Source organism: Electrophorus electricus, chromosome 20, assembly GCF_013358815.1.
Source record: "Electrophorus electricus isolate fEleEle1 chromosome 20, fEleEle1.pri, whole genome shotgun sequence".
NCBI lineage: Eukaryota > Metazoa > Chordata > Actinopteri > Gymnotiformes > Gymnotidae > Electrophorus > Electrophorus electricus.
Window position 1 is genome coordinate 6,851,201 of NC_049554.1, and position 17,619 is coordinate 6,868,819.

At 37.5% G+C, this 17,619-nt stretch overlaps 1 protein-coding gene across 1 annotated transcript in view; it reads left to right on the plus strand.

The window, feature by feature from the left end:
• The window catches only part of nckap1l (NCK associated protein 1 like), a 30,895-nt gene extending 14,421 nt beyond the window's left edge, over positions 1-16,474 (plus strand). The window contains exons 9-31 of the mRNA XM_027016596.2: positions 623-779; positions 965-1,021; positions 1,122-1,218; positions 1,597-1,706; positions 1,800-1,932; positions 2,841-2,922; positions 3,178-3,236; positions 4,673-4,818; positions 6,901-7,033; positions 7,430-7,549; positions 7,840-7,976; positions 8,411-8,542; positions 9,111-9,329; positions 9,692-9,822; positions 10,184-10,281; positions 12,211-12,304; positions 13,271-13,353; positions 13,532-13,612; positions 14,351-14,444; positions 14,536-14,652; positions 15,324-15,433; positions 15,594-15,683; positions 15,805-16,474. Coding sequence (XP_026872397.2) covers positions 623-779; positions 965-1,021; positions 1,122-1,218; positions 1,597-1,706; positions 1,800-1,932; positions 2,841-2,922; positions 3,178-3,236; positions 4,673-4,818; positions 6,901-7,033; positions 7,430-7,549; positions 7,840-7,976; positions 8,411-8,542; positions 9,111-9,329; positions 9,692-9,822; positions 10,184-10,281; positions 12,211-12,304; positions 13,271-13,353; positions 13,532-13,612; positions 14,351-14,444; positions 14,536-14,652; positions 15,324-15,433; positions 15,594-15,683; positions 15,805-15,921 — 2,597 coding nt within the window. The 3' untranslated portion in view covers positions 15,922-16,474. The remainder of the gene's footprint in view (positions 1-622; positions 780-964; positions 1,022-1,121; positions 1,219-1,596; positions 1,707-1,799; positions 1,933-2,840; positions 2,923-3,177; positions 3,237-4,672; positions 4,819-6,900; positions 7,034-7,429; positions 7,550-7,839; positions 7,977-8,410; positions 8,543-9,110; positions 9,330-9,691; positions 9,823-10,183; positions 10,282-12,210; positions 12,305-13,270; positions 13,354-13,531; positions 13,613-14,350; positions 14,445-14,535; positions 14,653-15,323; positions 15,434-15,593; positions 15,684-15,804) is intronic.
• Positions 16,475-17,619: the final 1,145 nt, after the last annotated feature.

The window sequence follows — 17,619 nt, forward strand, 5'->3', positions numbered from 1 at the left end:
TTACTTGACACACTTTGTGATGTGCTCAATGCACTAACTGGATGGACCACAACTTTCTGCAGCTAAATAAAGTTAAAACAGATTATTATATTTGTGAAAAGCAACAAGACCTCTCAAAAGCCCTCAAATTGAAATAGCTGGATCATAACCTTGGTGCAGAGGTCTGAGCTTTTTTTTTTTCCTAAAAGTTGAACTACTTGACCAGACAATGCTGTCTAACTGTCTCCAGCAGAACAGGTATAAATCAATCAGTTAGGGGACAATTTGGTCATATCCAAATATTGGTCTGTTTTGGTTAAATTTGAATTGTACCTGAATTATGAAAATGTACATGTTCAGTATAGTGTGGGCCCATTGTAATAGAACCTCCAACATGCTGTATAGCTGGTCTCAGGTCTTATCTGGCTACCCAGAATAACAATGTCAAATAAAATGAGGATTTTCCATGGAAAGATTATGTGGTTTTCTGTAAAATCACCCCCTCTCCTTGAAAAAAGTGTTTGTTTGTTTTTTGTTGTTTGTTGTTGTTGTTTTTTACAGTAACAGTGATCTTGCTAAAATGTCATTACTGTAAATTCTGTCTTGCTAGATATTTTGATGAATTGTGTCTTGTGTTTGTCAGTGGGCTTCCTGTTGTGCCATACCAGCCTCAACATAAATGCTGCATCTCAGGATTTATGGAAGATGGCTTTGCGCAGTGGTCTCTACGTCACACTCATCAGAGATGAAGTCATTAACATACACAAGCTTTCAGAGGAACACCTTGATGGGCTCAAAGGGTACGAGGAGTTCAGACTACATTATGTGTACTGTATATAACGTGAGACAGGTGATATAGCTCTTAAAAATGCTGAGGCTATAGTTACCAGTATCTTAATATATTATTTGTTGGTGGTTTTGGAACAGATTTCAAGTGAGGATAGTGGTGTAAATAAAGAGAATGTGATTCGTTTCTTCTTTGTAGATACAGCAAGCGTCTTGCTGATATTAAAGAGTGTAAAGAGCATACCATTGTGAACTGGTGAGCGCTACATACAAAAACAATTAATCATGCTGTGTAAGGCATTTTAATGAGTAACGCTAAATGCAAAACAAACTCTCTTTTGTGTCAAATATTACAGTGGGGCAACACACAGAGAGAAACGACACTTCCTGAGGCACGCTTTGAAAGAACTCATCAAAGTGTTAGAGGATGAGCCTGCGCTGCTTGGACCCAAGGTTTCCATCTTAGCATATTAGTGGGTGACCAAAGTGAAGCAAAAAGAATAAGGAGAAAGTCATGTCTCCTTGTTTCTATGTATAACTTATATAATATATAATATAATATATAACTGTTCATGCTGAAGTATATGTATAATGTACATGTTGAAGCATATATATAACGTACATGTTGAAGCATATGTATAACTGTTCATGCTGAAGCATATGTATAACGTACATGTTGAAGCATATGTATAACTGTTCATGCTGAAGCATATGTATAACGTACATGTTGAAGTATATGTATAACGTACATGTATAACGTACAAGTTGAAGCATATGTATAATGTCTGATATAGTTTCCCGTATTCCTTTCTTCTTTCTTTATTCACTAAGGTGTTATTCGTGTTCATGGCTCTGTCATTTTCTCGTGATGAGGTGCTCTGGCTCGTGCGCCACGCTGAGAACATCCCTAAAACCAAGACACCTGAAGACTTTGCTGATGTGTAAGTTTAAAGTGTGCAGTCTGCAGACTTACAGTTAAGTGTCTTTATGCAAAGTATTTCTAAGTGGATTTTTTAAATATCTGGGTTCTGCAGGCATATGGCAGAGCTTCTCTTCTATATGGAGAGACTGCAGGCACTCTTGGGTCGCTATAACTATGTTATTCAGCGCTATCATCTTCAATATCTGTCCCAGTTTGATGCCCTAATACTCAATGACACCATACAGGTATATCTTTTTGTCCTTTTAATTTAACATAAATACATAAATGAAAATCATCATTCATGAAAAATTAATTAAGGGCACATTATTATTATTATTACTATTATTATTATTATTATTATTATTACTATTATTATTATTATTACTATTATTATTACTATTATTATTGTTACAATTATTATTACTATTATCATTACTATCATTATTATTATTACTATTATGATTATGATTATGATTATTACTATTGTTAGTATTACTATTATTATCACCATTATTATTAGTAGTATTACTATTATTATTATTATTATTATTATTGTTACTACTATTATTACAATTATTATTACTATTATTATTATATTACTATTATTATTATTATTATTATTACTATTGTTAGTATTATTATTATTACTATTAGTATTATTATTACTATTATTATTATCACTATTATCATCACTATTATTACTATTGTTATTACTATTATTATATTATTATTGTTACTATTATTATTACTATTATTATTATTATTATTGTTGTTATTATTATTATTATTATTATTATTACTACTACTACCACCTTCATTATTCATTTTTGTTGCTGTTGTTTTGTAACTCATCTTTGTTCAGTTATTTGTGCATGTAAAATATCACTGTGCCCTTTTCTTAAACTGTATCTGCTAAATGTACTTATTAGAACTCATTAGAAACTACATGCAGAGTTGTTTGGTCATTTGAAGGCTGCAGGCTATGAAAGAACCTTGGGGCAAATGTGAAGTGACTACTGAGGGTAAGGGTTAGGGTGGGGGTTACAGATAGGTTAGTTTGGATTTAGGTTATGTTAGACTAAACCCAGAGTACTAAAGTACTAATTGTCAATCACACCCCTTCTGTATCTAACACACCTTAAACAATTTCCAGAGTATCTATGTCTGTCCTGAGGAAGAATCAGTGCTTATGACCTCATTTGTTTCAGCCCTGTCTGCACTGACCCTCAAACAGTGTAAGAAAATCTTTATCTGACTTTATCTACATCTAAAAAGTTTGTGAACCTTTTGCATTACCTTTCTGCATGAATAGCTCCTTAAATATGACTTGGTTGCACACACACACACACACACACACATATATATATATATGAGATATTTCTATGTCTAGACATATTTCACTGCGAGTTATACTGTGTATGACTATGTATGTGACGAATAAACCAAACTTGAACTTGAACTATTTATCTTTTCTCCCGCTTGTCTACCAGTGGAAGGTGGTAAAGAATTTGATTTCAAGGCTGTCAGAATGGACTGGCTAAGATTACAGGTACTGATGTGAATGTTATTGGATTTCTAGATTTGATATCTCATGGAATATTTTCCAGTAAAGCATAGATAACACCATATTTTGGTTTTATTTAACATTCATCTTATGAAATCCCACAATGCGATTTACTCTGTGTATATACACTGCCTGGCCAAAAAAAAGGTCACTACCTGGATTTAACTAAGCAAATAGATAGGAGCCTCCCATTGGATAATTACTGCATGGGTGATTTATATTTCAGTTGGCAACAAGTTATTTAACCCTAACGGATGCAGTGAGTAGCTTCTCATTTGTTAAACAACCATATCGAAAGACACATCCTGTGGTCATGGAAAAGATGTTAATCTGTTTCAGAAGGGTCGAATTATTGGCATGCATCAAGCAGAGAAAACATCTAAGGAGATTGCTGAAACTACTAAAATCAGGTTAAGAACTGTCCAACGCATTATTAAAAGGACAGTGGACAGTGGGGAAGGAATGTGGGGAAGGAATGCGGTCAGGAAAAAATCCTGAATGATCGTGATCGGCAATCATTTAAACATGTGGTGAGATCAAATCGTAGAAAAACAACAGTAGAACTCAGGGATATGTTTAATAGTGAAAGTAAGAGCATTTCCACATGCACAATGCAAAGGGAACTCAAGGGATTGGGACTAAACAGCTGTGTAGCCTTAAGAAAACCACTTGTCAGTGAGGCTAACCGGCAAAAATGGCCTCAATTTGCCAGGGAGCATAAAGATTGGACTCTGGAGCAATGAAAGAAGCTCATGTGGTCTGATGAGTCCAGATTTACCCTGTTCCAGAGTGATTGGCACATCAGGGTAAGAAGAGAGGCAGCTGAAGTGATGCACCCATCATGTCTATTGCCTACCGTACAAGCCTGTGAGGGCAGTGCTCTGATCTGGGGTTGCTGCAGTTGGTCAGGTCTAGGTTCAGCAACGTTACGTGCCCAAAGAATGAGGTGAGCTGACTACCTGAATATACTGAATGACCAGGTTATTACATCAATGGATTTTTTTTCCCTTATGGTACGGGCATATTCCATGATGACAATGTCAGGATTCATCAGGCTCAAACTGTGAAAGAGTGGTTCAGGGAGCATAAGACATCATTTTCACACATGGATTGGCCACCACAGAGTCCAGACCTGAACCCCATTGAGTATCTTTGGGATGTGCTGGAGAACACTTTGCACAGTGGTCCAAATCTCCCATCACCAATACAAGATCTGGGGGAAAATTTAATGCAACTCTGGACAGAAATAAATGTTGTGACATTGCAGAAGATGTGGAAACGATGCCACAGCGAATGCGTGCCGTAATCAAAGTTAAAGGCAGTCCAATTAAATATTAGAGTGTGTGACCTTTTTTTGGCCAGGCAGTGTATATAATCCCACAATGTGATTTACTCTTTGCATATATACATATAATCCCCAGGCCTACACCAGTGTAGGCAAGGCCACCCTACCCTTGAAGGAGTATCCAGACCTTGCCAAGATAATGAACATGACCCAGTTCCACACCAAGATGATGGACAATGTGGATGAACTTCTCAATGAAACAGCTGATCTCTCCTCTCTGTGGTAGGTTAAAATTTAAAAGCAAGCCTGGTTCTTTTTGCAGTGTATCATTCCTAATCTCTTAATCTTGAAGTGTAGGCTGAACCTATAAGACTTTGTAGTGAGTACAGTTAGTAACCAACATGCAGTAGCAGGAACCACTTAAAGCTACGTAAGTCTTTTGTTGTAGGAATGCATTGCATCTGCACATCTTATGTTCAGTCTTGCCCTAAATACTCTCATAATAGATAAACTACAAGAAGGTGCTTCTCATCAACATTCCCATAATTATTAACTTGACAATACTTTTTAAATAGAACAAAGTTACAAATCATGAAGGACAGGGCTTTTTGAACCACAACTTAAATTACAGTGCATCCAGAAAGTATTCACAGCACTTAAATTTTCCACATTTTCTTATGTTACAGCCTTATTCCAAAATGGATTAAATTCATTTTTGCCCTCAAAATTCTACACACAATACCCCATAATGACAAAGTGAAAAATGTTTGTTTGGAATTTTGAAAATGTATTCAAAATAAAAAAATAAAAATAAAAACACATGTACATAAGTATTCACAGCCTTTGCCGTGAGACTCAAAATTGAGCTCAGGTGCATCCTGTTTCCTCTGATTATCCTTCAGTTGTTTCGACAACTTGATTGGAGTCCACCTGTGGTAAATCTAGTTGATTGGACATGATTTGGAAGGCACACACCTGTCAAAATACGGTCCCATAGTTGACAGTACATGTCATAGCACAACCAAGCCATGAAGTCCAAGGACTTGTCTGTAGACCTCTGAGACAGGATTGTATCGAGGCACAGATTGGGGGAAGGGTACAGAAAAATTTCTGCAGCATTGAAGGTCCCAATGAGCACAGTGGCCTCCATCATCCATAAATGGAAGAGGTTTGGAACCACCAGGACTCTTCCTAGAACTGGCCACCCGGCCAATCTGAGTAATCAGGGTAGAAGGGCCTTAGTGAGGGAGGTGAACAAGAACCCAAGGGTCACCCTGACAGAGCTTCAGCGTTGCTCTGTAGAGAGAGGAGAACCTTCCAGAAGGACAACCATTTCTGCAGCACTCCACCAATCAGGCCAGATGCAAGCCACTCCTCAGCAAAAGGCACAAGACAGCCTGCTTGGAGTTTGCCAAAAAGCATCTGAAGGACTCTCAGACCATGATAAACAAAATTCTCTGGTATAACGAAACAAAGATTGAATTCTTTAGCCTGATTGCCAAGCGTCATGTCTGGAGGAAACCAGGCACCACTCATCACCTAGCCAATACCATCCTTACAGTGAGGCATGGTGTTGGCAGCATCATGCTGTGGGGTTGTTTTTCGGCAGCAGGAACTGGAAGACTAGTCAGGGTCGAGGGAAAGATGAATGCAGCAATGTACAGAGACATCCTTGAAGAGAACCTGCTCCAGAGCACTCTGGACCTCAGACTGCAGCGAAGGTTCATCTTCCAACAGGACAACGAACCTAATCACACAGCTAAGATAACAAAGGAGTGGCTTCGGGACAACTCTGGGAATGTTCTTGAGTAGCCCAGCCAAAGCCCAGACTTGAACCCGATTAAACATCTCTGGGTAGATCTGAAAATGGCTGTGCCGCAATACTCCCCATCCAACCTGATGGAGCTGGAGAGGTTCTGCAAAGAAGAATGGGAGAAACTGCCCAAAAATAGGTGTGCCAGGCTTGTAGCATCATACTCAAAAACACTTGAGGCTGTAATTGCTGCCAAAGGTGCTTCAACAAAGTATTGAGCAAAGGCTGTGAATACTTAAGTACATGTGATTTTTTTGTGTTTTTTATTTTTAATAAATTTGCAAGAATTCTAAACAAACTTTTCACTTTGTCATTATGTGTAGAACTTTGAGGGGCAAAAATGAATTTAATCGATTTTGGAATAAGGCTGTAATAACAAAATGTGCAAAAAGTGAAGCGCTGTGAATACTTTCCGGATGCACCGTAGTATTAGAAATATGTCACCAAGTGCAGCATTATGTCACAAAACTCATAATTCAGGTCCATTCACATTTGCTATGATCAAAGCCGGAGGCAAGTTGATCCTGAGTTTGTATTGTTTATTTTTTCAGTTTTTACACACGTGTGTTTGAGAAGATGTTCTCTCAGAGCAGTGAAGAAGTCTCCATGCAACGTTATCTTATGGCTTTCCCCATGGTCTGTACCCACTTCAGCCAGAACACACACCAAATGTGTCCTGAAGAGGTCAGTAATGAGCAGTGTTTTCATCTTGTGAAACCTGCTTTGATATGACTGCTGAGATATCACTGATTGTTTGTGACAGGGATTTTGTAGTGCCATTAAATTATATGTGTGTTTCTAATGATAAAGTGCTGTTATTACTGCCTTGCACTGTGTGTGTGTGTGTGTGTGTGTGTGTGTGTGTGTGTGTGTGTGTGTGTGGTTTAGGCAGAGGCGATGTGCAGACAAGCTCTGAGACTGTGTGTGTGTGTGTGTGTGTGTGTGTGTGTGTGTGTGTGTGTGTGTGTGTGTGTGTGTGTGTGTGTGTGTGCGGGTGTGAGTTGTCTAGGCAGAGGTGATGGAGAAATAAGCTCTGAGATTTTCTGTGTGTGTGTGTGTGGGTGTGTGTGTATTGCTTAGGTGGAGGTGATGGAGAAACAAGCTCTGAGACTGTGTGTAACCTTTATGGAAGAGATTGCCATTCAGACCTGTACAGTTGTGCTGGAGATTTCTACTGAGCAATGCAACCTTCATGAGCAGGTTCACGAAGCATGAGCTCTTCAGAGACCACAAATCAAATTAATTCCTTTCTACATTACATGTATAAAATGCCAGTAAATTCCAAGCACCACTTATTAGATAAAGCCTGTTCATATGCTGGCTGGACACACAGTAATGTCCAGAAATCTGTTGAGGGCTGTCATCTGATGGTGAACCATCAGTCCACTAGACTAAATGCACAGTACTATTCCAAAGCTGCCTTGAGTATTCTCTGATCTTCTCCTTATTGTGAGAAATGCCTTTTTTCCTCTCTATATTCTATCCTTCAGTTATTGCCAAAGCATTCTGCTGAAACCATAAGCGCAGCCCGCAACAAAAAGATGAAGAAACCACCTCCAAAAAAAGATGCCCCTAAAAATAAACCAGGAGCTGAGAGTCAGAGGAAGGACAGGGCTGTCGTCACCAAGTGAGTCTGACAGCAACCACTAGGCAGTGTTAGGTGCATTCATGTGCTTCTTCAGGCCAACAACTTCAGCCATGATTTGAAAAGCAATGAGAGAATATTCATAACCTACATAAATGTGACAACATACAGTTATGAAGCACACATACTGTTATTCTGAGAAAACATGTAAATCACTTTAAATTAGACCATCAGGCAAATTCTGTAAGGCTGTTTGCCAAATGCTATAATATAATATGATATAATATAGAATACATCGTATTATGAGAATGTGTTGCTTTTCTTACAGAAGCATCTTGAAGCATTGTTCCATTTTGGTATATAATGACATCAAACGTACCTAATTAAGGACCATGTGCTAGTGATGGCATCAAACGCATCTAATTAAGACCATGTGCTAGTGATGACATCAAAACATTGTTTTCTCTTTTCCTCAGCATGGATAAGATGCACCTGACCCTTACAGAGCTGTGCACTTCATACAGCATGTGCTCTGAATTCACCGTGTTTAAACACATCTTCGTGCCCTCTGAGTTTCTGCTCACACAGTTGGAAACGGGCCTCAGCAAGTAGGACTTTACTGGGACTACTTTAACTTTAAGTTATGGTAACATCATGTACAAAGAGGCTGTTGTGACTTCATTTGTAACAATATTAGCTTTACTGACTCATTTGGTTAATTTGTTTCAAACGATGTGGATTAGATGGATTAGATATGGATCTGCTCTTTGTCAAGATCTTGAGCTGAATAAGCTGTAAAGAACACATTGTCCATGCATGCCTTCCAACCCTCCTGCTTACAGGACTTACAATAGGCAATTAGACAACAGACAATTACAGGCAGACAGTAGTTCAAATGGGATCTTCTTCATTCTACATCATAGTCTAGTTACAAAAAGTTACTATTAACAATTTGCAAATCAATTAAACATTTTCTATTTAACTATAAACTATTTAAAAATTTGACCACCATCATCTTAAGGGAAGAACATGGTTGTGTCCTGACAAGAATCGAGTTTCTACTCACTTCACATTTTAACTGTTTTTTCCACAAAATCTTACACACCTTCCTTTCAGCATGTATATGATATGCCACAGCAGAAAAAAAAACTTAGACTAACTGACGTGTGTTTACAGGATCTTTATACGGATGGCCCATTATAACCAAACCACTCAGGAAATCGCCCGACCCTCTGAGCTGCTGGCGGGGATCCAGACTTATGTGACCAGTCTTTACACCCTTACTCGATACATCAACGTGGACATTACCAGACTGGTGAAGAATGTCCTCTTACAGCAGACACAACCACTGGATTCACACGGCGCACCGACTATCACCACGCTCTACACTAACTGGTTAGAAGAGATTCAGTCTTAACAGCATACACTAACACTTTCTCCATCACCTCAGCCTAGACCACACACACACACACACTGATCATGACTATCAAAGAGCAAAGATTTAGAATCAGAATTGAAATATCCTGGTATCTAATTATTTTTTTTTTTTTTTTTTCATTTTCTATAGTTTCAACTTGATAACATACTAATTGAAACTAGTAATAAAAAAGGTTGATAACTGAGCTAGCAAGCACAGATTGCAGCAGCTGTAAGAATGGATATGGGTTATTAATATTAAGTGAAGTGTCAATTTTTAACAAATTATATGATATGTTTTTGAAATAGTAAGAACAGTTCCTATTCTCGGTGTGATACAGGTACCTGGAGAGCTTGCTGCGCCAGGCTAGCAGTGCCTTCATTGCGCATTGTCCCACAATGCACTGCTTTGTCAACCACAATGTTGAAAATGAGCAGAACTTTAAAGCAGACGAATACTCGGATATTTGTGGTAAAGTAAATCTTTGACTGGTTCAGACAGTCTGCACTTACTGTAATTACTGTAATTCACTGTTATATTATTAGGTTATATTTTTTTATGTATAAATTGTATAAATGTTTATTTTTTAATTTAATTTCTATTTTCATGTCTTTTATTTTTTGCAATATTAATTCATTAAGGAACATACAGTATACTTTAAAACATTTACCTAAAAGTTCCTCAAACTTTTACCATATAGTTTACTGTAATATTAACACACATAGTCTTGCAGACTAACACTTAATCATGCTTATTCATTTAAATATGAATCTTGCGTTGCAAATATGCAAATAATGAGTATTTGCATATTTACTTTTACTTGTGTGCACAGAGATGCGAGCACTGGCTGAACTGATTGGCCCTTATGGACTGAAGTTTCTTGGCGAGAACTTGATGTGGCACATTACATCACAAGTCAGCGAGCTGAAGGTTTGTGGAACATTGTTAAAAAGTGTTGATGATGAAGGAATTTGTTTTTTAAAGCCTCATTTGTGTGTTTCAACAAGCTAGCAAACATTTTTCTCTGATATATATTATACTTGGGTATATATACCTGGGCTGCATCCAAGAGCAGAAAAACTGTTTGAAAATTCTGAAGACATTGGAGATTTCATTCAGCTTTTCCACATGGGGACAGAAGCAAGTTGCCAAGATCATTAAGCTCATTAGGCTCGTTAAACTCATTAAGCTCGTTAAGCCATTACTCATGTTACCATAGAATAAATAAGACATTGGGAGGTGCAGTAACAGTTAGTGTATTCTACAGAGGTGCTGATATTTTTGTGTCCAAAAAATATTTATCCAGTTACAACAAACAAATAAAAACATCTGTCATAAATCCAGTACTGAGGAAATACTGCCCTTCAGAGTTTAGTTCCAGCCTTATTCCTAACCTAACCCTAACCATAACCCTAACCTTAACTCTAACTCTAACATAACCCTAACCCTAACCCTAACCCTAACCCTAGCATAAGCCTAACCCGAACCATAACCCTAAACCTAACACTAACATAAGCCTAACCCTAACCCTAACATAACCCTAACCCTAACCATAACCATAACCATAACCCTAACATAAACCTAACCCTAACCTAACCCTAACCCTAACCCTAACCCTAACCCTAACATAAGCCTAACCCGAACCATAACCCCAAGCCTAACACTAACATAAGCCTAACCCTAACCCTAACCATAACCATAACCCTAACCCTAACCCTAACCCTAACATAAGCCTAACCCGAATCATAACCCTAAACCTAACACTAACCTAACCCTAACCTAACCATAACCATAACCATAACCATAACCATAACCCTAACCCTAACATAAGCCTAACCCTAACCCTAACATAACCCTAACCATAACCATAACCCTAACCCTAACCCTAACATAAGCCTAACCCGAATCATAACCCTAAACCTAACACTAACATAAGCCTAACCCTAACCCTAACCCTAACCTAACCATAACCATAAACATAACCCTAACCCTAACCCTAACCCTAACATAAGCCTAACCCGACCATAACCCTAAACCTAACACTAACATAAGCCTAACCCTAACCCTAACATAACCCTAACCATAACCATAACCCTAACCATAACCCTAACCATAACCCTAACCATAACCATAACCATAACCATAACCTTAGCCTAACCCTAACCTTAACCCTAGACCCCCTTCCTCTAGAGCATTTCCGTAATGTGATACCCTGGCATAGCAACCACTTTTAATAGAGCTAAAAGTTCCAAATTTACATGCTGTCACGGAATGCTCCCCTCCCCTCTAGTCACGTGGTACGGCCCACCACGTGCAGTGGGACTTAATCGTCTTGTTTGTAACCACACCTTTGTACTTAGTACACACCTGCACATGGTTCAGTCCTGGAACGTCTGTGTGTGCTTAAAACCCCTGTGGGAGTGTGCTTTGTTGTCGTGTATTGATCATGTTCACGTTAGTGTTAATGTTCACATTGTTAATGTTAGTCGTATGTGTATTCATGTTCACCGTTTACGTTATATGTGAGTGCCTTTGTCTTCTGTGTTTTTCAGTAAATGTCTGTCTCCATCGAGGGAGTCTGTGCATCCTGCTCCTTGCCCTGTGGCACTTGAGCCATTACATATGCTGTTTAAGCGTTGTCACTAACTTTACATAAAGTACTAATAATCTATTATATAGGTTCCATAAATATTTTGCATGTTGGCAGAAAACTACTAAGGTTTACTTCGATCCACTGTCCTAAATTCAGAGAAACAAGGAATTATCAGCAATTCAGCTTTATATATGCAGTTAATGGTTAAATTGTGGTTTCAGTTCAGTTTGTTTTTAAATGTATTTTTTTTTTCTTTTCTTTTCCAGAAACTTGTCTTTGAAAACATGGATGTCCTGGTGCAAATGAAAGCTAACTTTGATAAACCTGAGACAATGCAAAACCTTCAAAAGAGGCTGACAGGTAAAATGTTAAATTGTAACCAAGAGGCTGTTGACACTTGCAAATATACTTATTACCCACTTTATTAGAAACACCTCCCTTGCACTTCCGCTCACTGACCCCTGTTCTATAGGCATACACTTCCAGGACTGTCCAGCTTCTGTCTTGCATATGATCCTGTATATGATTCCCATCCAGCATCCTGCATCCTGCTATTAGGTGCTGGATTGTCTCAGAGGCTCTTTTGCACAGTCTGCATGTTGGGTCTTGTTGGGTGTAATAGATGCTTCCATCAGCCTAGTCCTTAGTGCTTGATCTTGTCCTGCCATGATTTTGCCTTGGTAGCCATTGATAATATGGTCTTATGTCAGCTCATTTCCATCACTTGTATGTGCACATAATGGCTGGTAGGACAAATGAGTTTAGGGGATTTATCTTTTTATTTTTACGCAATTATGTCATTAGCATGCATACAGGCTCATGTAGCATAGCTGGTAAAACAGGTAGAGTATGGTGCTAACAACTCTAAGGTTATGGGTTTGATTTCCAAGGACCACCTACCTTATTATACAGATAAATGTATGTAAGTCACTCCTAGAGCATCTATTGTGCAATTAACCTGGTCCTTACGACATTGTCTGCTGACAAAGAATAATGTCCGGAAAGTACGGCTAATCGTGTCTTATACAGAAATGGTCACACTGAAATCATCAAGAACAGTAGAAGGCATGCTGGTCCTTTCACACACCACAAAAACCTGGACAATGGCTCTTGGGAACTATGTGCTATTGTAAAAGTGTCATCAGTAATAGATGTCTCTCTGAACAGAGGAACAGCTAGTTTTGAAGTCCATAGATCAAATCCTTGAGTGCTTTTTGCTTGTTTAATTAGGCCTTAATTGCTTAATAGTTTAGCAAAAAAAAAGTAGTTTGCCAAATGTATCCAGCATCCAGTATAAACCATTATTTGCTTTCTCTGTTTGAAAAGGCTGCGAGAATGTGCTGAAGAGAATGACAATCATTGGGGTGATTTTGTCTTTCCGAACAATGGCTCAAGGGGCACTAGAAGAGGTAGCTAATTACGCTTATTAAATAGATGATACAATTATTCATTATGAACCAGGTTTTATTGTGTATGTGCATTATAAAACACATCAACTGTACAAGCAATGGTCTGTGTGTAAAATGTTATCATCCGTTTTCAAACCTTTTTGCATCTTTTGAATTATTTGGGCATTTTCTCCTACAGGTCATGCACAGACATTGCCCATTTCTAATGGGGTCCATTGAATGCCTAAAAGACTACGTCTGTACTGACACAGACATCAAGGTAAGAACCCCCACTGAGGATAATGATCTGAAGTTTTCACTGCAAAAACAAAACCTAATTAAATGTGGTAAAGGTTACTGTAGTAATGCATGAAGTAGAAGAGTAAAAACTTCATTTTATTTGTTCATTATCTTTTAAACAACTTTTTACAGTTCACTTAAGAGTGCTGTTTATAAAAGCTGACATAAACCTGCACAAATAATTACAAAGAAAATCATTTCAATCTGTATCGGCCGCTGAAACAGGAATTTTGTCATTTCATGTAATGTTGTTATAACATCCATCTTAAATCACCTTCAAAGGACATATATGTCCATATAATATTTATAATGATACTAATGATACCACACTGATCACCTAGACATCTGCATCATCTAATGAAGAAACCTTTGCAGGAAAGTGTTGAAAAGTGCTGGTTAGCTAACATGGAATTCTGATCACAAGTGGTCACAGTAGGCACATTCGAGAATAATGGAAATGTCAGGTGTAAACCACTGACCATCTTAGCTGTCCATTTGTGGATGCATCACCCGTGATGGATGTTAATCCTCTGTATGAAAGCACCCATCACATAACTCATGTCATTCATTCAGGTCTGACAATATAAACAAGAAAACTGTGATAACTCAAAGTGTGTTCGCCCTACAGTAATCTTTTTGCTTACTCCTTGGCCTTTCTGTAGAATACATTTTGAATTAGAATTCTGCATTTCCTTTTTGTGCCATTGATCATGTATAGGTAGCACTCAGTGTATATGAACTGGCATCTGCAACTGGTTTACCATGTGACATTGATCCTGCTCTGGTTTCAGCGATTTCAAACATGCGTTCAGGTAAAATCCTTACTGTTTGTGTTTGCCACTCCACAAATTCAGTGATTGGGGGTTTAAAACATCTTTCTTCTATTAAAACTCTCGTTTCTAGACAATTCATCCAATGAAGACGAGTACAAAACCACCTGCCTGCTGCTGGTGTATATTGCAGTTTCCCTGCCCACCCTGTCTGTGGATCCAAATTCTTTCTACAGCCGAGAACGTGGAGGTAACGTAATAGGGGGCTGTTAAGACTGGGTTTACACAGAGGGTTCAAAACAGGGTGATTATCAATTATCAGTAGAGCGCTGTCATTTGGCAAAGTAGAAGACAGAGATCTATTTGAGTTAGCCACTGTTAAACCATTACAAAAAATAAACCTTACTCTCTAGTTGTGTGCAACTATTGGCCTCTCTGTTCTACCATTTTTGTACAAATTATTGAAGGTTTTTGTCCCCCAAGTTGCGAACTAACGTGGCATTTCAGTATGCATATCATGCATTTCATAGTACTAAAACTGCACTGGTGTGGGTTGATAATGACCTTTGTAAAGCAGATGACACTACTTTTCTAGTTTATAATTTTTCTATAGTTATAGTTTTTCTAAGAATGTAATATTGACCTATTTATTCATTACCTATTACAAGATGTGTACGCTAATAATGACCAGATTTGAACAAATGATCAATTTACAAATTTTTAGTAACATTTATCAAATGTTATAGAAAATTTATTAATTTCATTTTTATATACAAAACTTTAAAGTACCTGGTACTTCTGCAGGAATAATGAATTAATCGTTTTAACATAATCATTTTAACATAAACAGTCTTACTAGTTTTAATAGAAACAGTTTTAATAGAAACATTAATACATTTATGTTTGCTTTGTTCATGCCAGGTCACCAAAACAACATCCACTGTCTGGCAGCTGCAGTTAACCATCTATCAGCAGCCATGTTTACTGTTCAGAATAAGAACATTGAGCAGCATCTCAAAGAGTTCCTTCAGGTGAGCTCATCTCATGAAAGCTAAAACTCACCGGTTGTTGTGATATAATGCTCATCAAATCATTAGGAGATACATTTTGGGATTCATGATTCATCCTATATATGATTCTCCATATAATAATAAAACATTTAGGAAATGCCCCTTTGGTTGCTCTCAATAGGTAGCATCTTCAATCTTGCTGCAACTTGGACAGAACATGGACAAAACAGAAGTTAAAAATCGAGACTCTGTCTGTCTGCTCTTGGACATGGTAATCTAATTTATCTACATTCTGTATGTTATTTTTTATCAGTATGTTTGGGTGGCGTGTTTTGGTGTCTTCACTTTGGTTTGGGTATCTCATCTATGATGTCATGTTCATCCTGTTTTAGATTGTGGACGAGTCACCATTCCTAAGCCAGGACATGTTAGAAGACTGCTTTCCATATGTGCTTCTGCGCAATGCTTACAGAGAGGTGCACAGAGCCTTTATCTACACTATGGGTTAAACCTCCAGAACAACTTTAATGCATATTAAGGCAAAACTTTGATTTTAGCCAATTACAGCATAATTAAAGTCAAGATCTATTGGTTTAAATGTAATGTTGAAATGGTAACTAGCTGCCCACTAATATTTTCTGCAATTAACATTCCTACATTATGTTAGTTATAGCATACAGGGCTATGTCCTTCAAAGTAATTTCTAGGTTTGTAAAATTCATATTCAATAAAAATTAAATTATGTTATTGATATTAACTGGTTAATTTTGGTCTGAAAATGTAGTACCATATGCAGTATAATGTTGAAATGGTAAATGGCTGGCCACTAATATTTATGCAATTTATGCAACAGTAACGTATTATGTTAATTATATCGTAGTTAATTTTTTGTACTTGTTGGTAAAATTCACTTTCAATAAAAATCTAATTATGCTATTGATCACTGGAGTCTTGCTCTTCTGATAATATAGCAGCATATTCAGGAAAAGAAAGAACTCAGAACCCGTAGACATGGTCTTCTTTGTATCTCCTTACTTTTTTTCCCTGATAAAAAAATAACTTTATTATTTTTTAACTTTTGTAAGTGTACAAATGTATCCATTTATCCTCTCAGTACACTACATTTGTGAATGTGAATATAAGAACTTCAGAATCGAAATATTAAAATAAATCCACTCGGTTTTATACGAAACAATTAGAAATCTTCAAATCAATAGAATCTAAAACCACATGGGCCTGTTTTTCCTCTCTCATTATCTCATTCTCTCTCTAGTGAAAGAAATGTACTTAATGACAGAATCATGAACTTCACATTTTTAACAGCTTATCATTTCTCTAGTATGATTAAACAGTGGTGTAGACCAAACTCTGTTCTATGAAGTCTCGTTCTTGTTTACACACAATGCTACACACAGCTTTGGTCTCCTATGCATTCCACCCCATCATGCACTCTTCAGACAGACTCTCTCCTGAGCAGCTGTAAACGCTGATGTCTTTAAAATTTAGAAATCATTAGAGAGTGTTTTTAAATTGCTCATGGCCCTACAAATGGACATGCAGTTTGCTGCAGATGGGCAAAACTCTGCATATTGCATATGTAAGAATACTATGGGCATTAGAAACTTAGCTAGTTAGCAGAAGCCTACAATGGAATGTGATTGTAACATTACAGCTTATAATCATAAATCCACCTCCATTTAATGACATCTAGTGCTAAAAAATATTGCCATATTTACACACAATTTTAGGTAGAAGTGAGCCGACAGCAGATTAGTACGATCATTATAACACAATAAGGTTAGCTGTCAAGGTAGCCTCATTAGCTGATAAGCCAACAACTGAGAACTGGGTCCATGTCTTAGCTATGTCCAACAATCACACAAACACTCACAGGAGCTATCTTGTTTGCTTTAAACATCAAAGATCCGCAAAACATAATGCATGCCTACAAGTTGTGAACCCGAATCTTCTATTGGACCACACAAAGTTGGAACAGCCCTGTCCAGCATCGAACTGTTTAATTTATGAAGCAGTCCCCCATGAAGTGCCAGGCCCATAATAAAATATTTGGAATATTTGCTTCGGAAAGACCTACAGTCAAGGGGAAAGTAAAGGGGACAGTAAAATTGAGATTCAACCAATGATGTCCTTTGTGGCTTTACATTTAATTCCAGTCACCATAGATAATCTACAACTAGGATCTTCAT